Source organism: Naegleria gruberi (genome assembly GCF_000004985.1).
Source record: "Naegleria gruberi genomic scaffold NAEGRscaffold_31, whole genome shotgun sequence".
NCBI classification, from domain to species: domain Eukaryota; phylum Heterolobosea; class Eutetramitea; order Acrasida; family Naegleriidae; genus Naegleria; species Naegleria gruberi.
In genome coordinates, this window is record NW_003163296.1 from 12,741 (window position 1) to 14,467 (window position 1,727).

A 1,727-nucleotide genomic window follows, 5' to 3' on the forward strand; every position below is an offset into this window, starting at 1 on the left:
AAACTGAAGAAATTTTAACAGATGATGAAGATAATGATCAATCTAATAATAATTTAAATAATTCAAATTTAAATAATAATAATTTAAATAATAATTCAAATAATTTAAAAAATTTAAAAAATTTATATAAAAAACAAATATTAAAACAAATATTTAATTTAAATTTAACATGTCAACATATAAGTATAAGCATATTTCAAAATGAAGAATATTCCAATTTATTATGGAAATATATATTTCTAAATATAGTACCTAAAAATCATCCATTTTATAAATCTAATACAGATAATAATTATTTACAAACATGTAATAATATGAAAATATATAGAAATTGTAAATATGGTAATACAATATTTAATAATTTTAAATTAAAATGTAAATTATATCAATCCTATAAATGGAAAGTAATTAAAAATAGTTGTAAAATAATGAACATGTCTGCATCTTCATCATTTATATTAATGAATGAAGAAGGTGAATTATTAGATGCATCTTTATTAAAAATAATTTTAATTGGAAATAGACAAATTGGTAAAACAAGTTTACTTTCCTATTATATAAATAATACAAATATAGATAAAATAGAACCTACAATTGGATTTGATTTTACATCATGTTTAATTAAAGTATATGAAAATAGATTTAATTTATATGAAAATAAATTATCAATTAAATATTCATGTGGATTACAAATATGGGATTGTTCAGATTTAGATAAAGAATCAAATGAAATATGTACAAGTGTATTTAAAGATACAGATGCTATTATATTATGTTATGATTGTAATAATTTACAATCTTTTATTGATTTAAAACAAATTCATTATCCTTTATTAGAAAATTATATTAAATTATATAAAAATATTGAATATTTACCTAAAATTATTGTTGGTTTAAAATCTGATTTACAAAATAATGTAAATGATCAATTAGTTTTAGATTTTGTTAAACAAAATGATATGACTTTTATTAAAACAAGTATTTTTAAAAATTTAAATAATAATTTAAATGGAAATGATAATAATTTAAATAATTTAAATAATAATTACATGTTACCATTTAATTATGTAGTATATGCTAATAGACAAGATAACATGTTATTAAATAATAATAATAATAATTATAATTATCAATTAAATGAAGGTTTAGATTTGGCTTTATTAAACATGTTTTTAAATTATGATTATGAAGAGGAAAATAATTTAATTTAATAAATTGTTTTTTGTTATTATTTTACAACTTGTAAATTGTAAAGTGTGATCATAATGATTGGTTTAAAATTTCCAATAAATTTTGGAAGTATAAGATTAAAAAAAATGAAGAAACGATCTTTACCATCATGGGCTTCATCATCACCTACTTCTAATAATAATAATACTTTATCATCAACAATAATTACATCTACAACCAATAATACTACAAGTGATCAACAACAATCTACTATTACTAATAATTATGATAATAATATAAAATCGGAAGAAGTAAATGATGATAAACAAGATGATCGTAATTATTTATCACCATTCGAAATGTCTAAAAAAAGAAAAATTGAACAAGATCAATTATTACAATCTTCTTCACAATCATCCTCTCAACCATTAGATGATAATATTAATATTACTAATAATAATAATGATCATAAAAAAGTAAATTATTCCAATTTAATTAAACCTAATAAGGAATTAATTAACAAATATATAAATTTCTATATGAAATATCAACGTTTA

At 17.5% G+C, this 1,727-nt stretch overlaps 1 protein-coding gene across 1 annotated transcript; it reads left to right on the forward strand.

Moving 5' to 3' along the window:
- Positions 1-434: 434 nt before the first annotated feature.
- NAEGRDRAFT_68816 (rab family small GTPase) lies at positions 435-1,211 on the forward strand (the record flags this gene model as incomplete). Its single annotated transcript, XM_002675790.1, has 1 exon — positions 435-1,211. The coding sequence occupies one exon, from the start codon at positions 435-437 to the stop codon at positions 1,209-1,211; it is 777 nt and encodes a 258-aa protein (XP_002675836.1).
- Between the last annotated feature and the right edge of the window lie 516 nt (positions 1,212-1,727).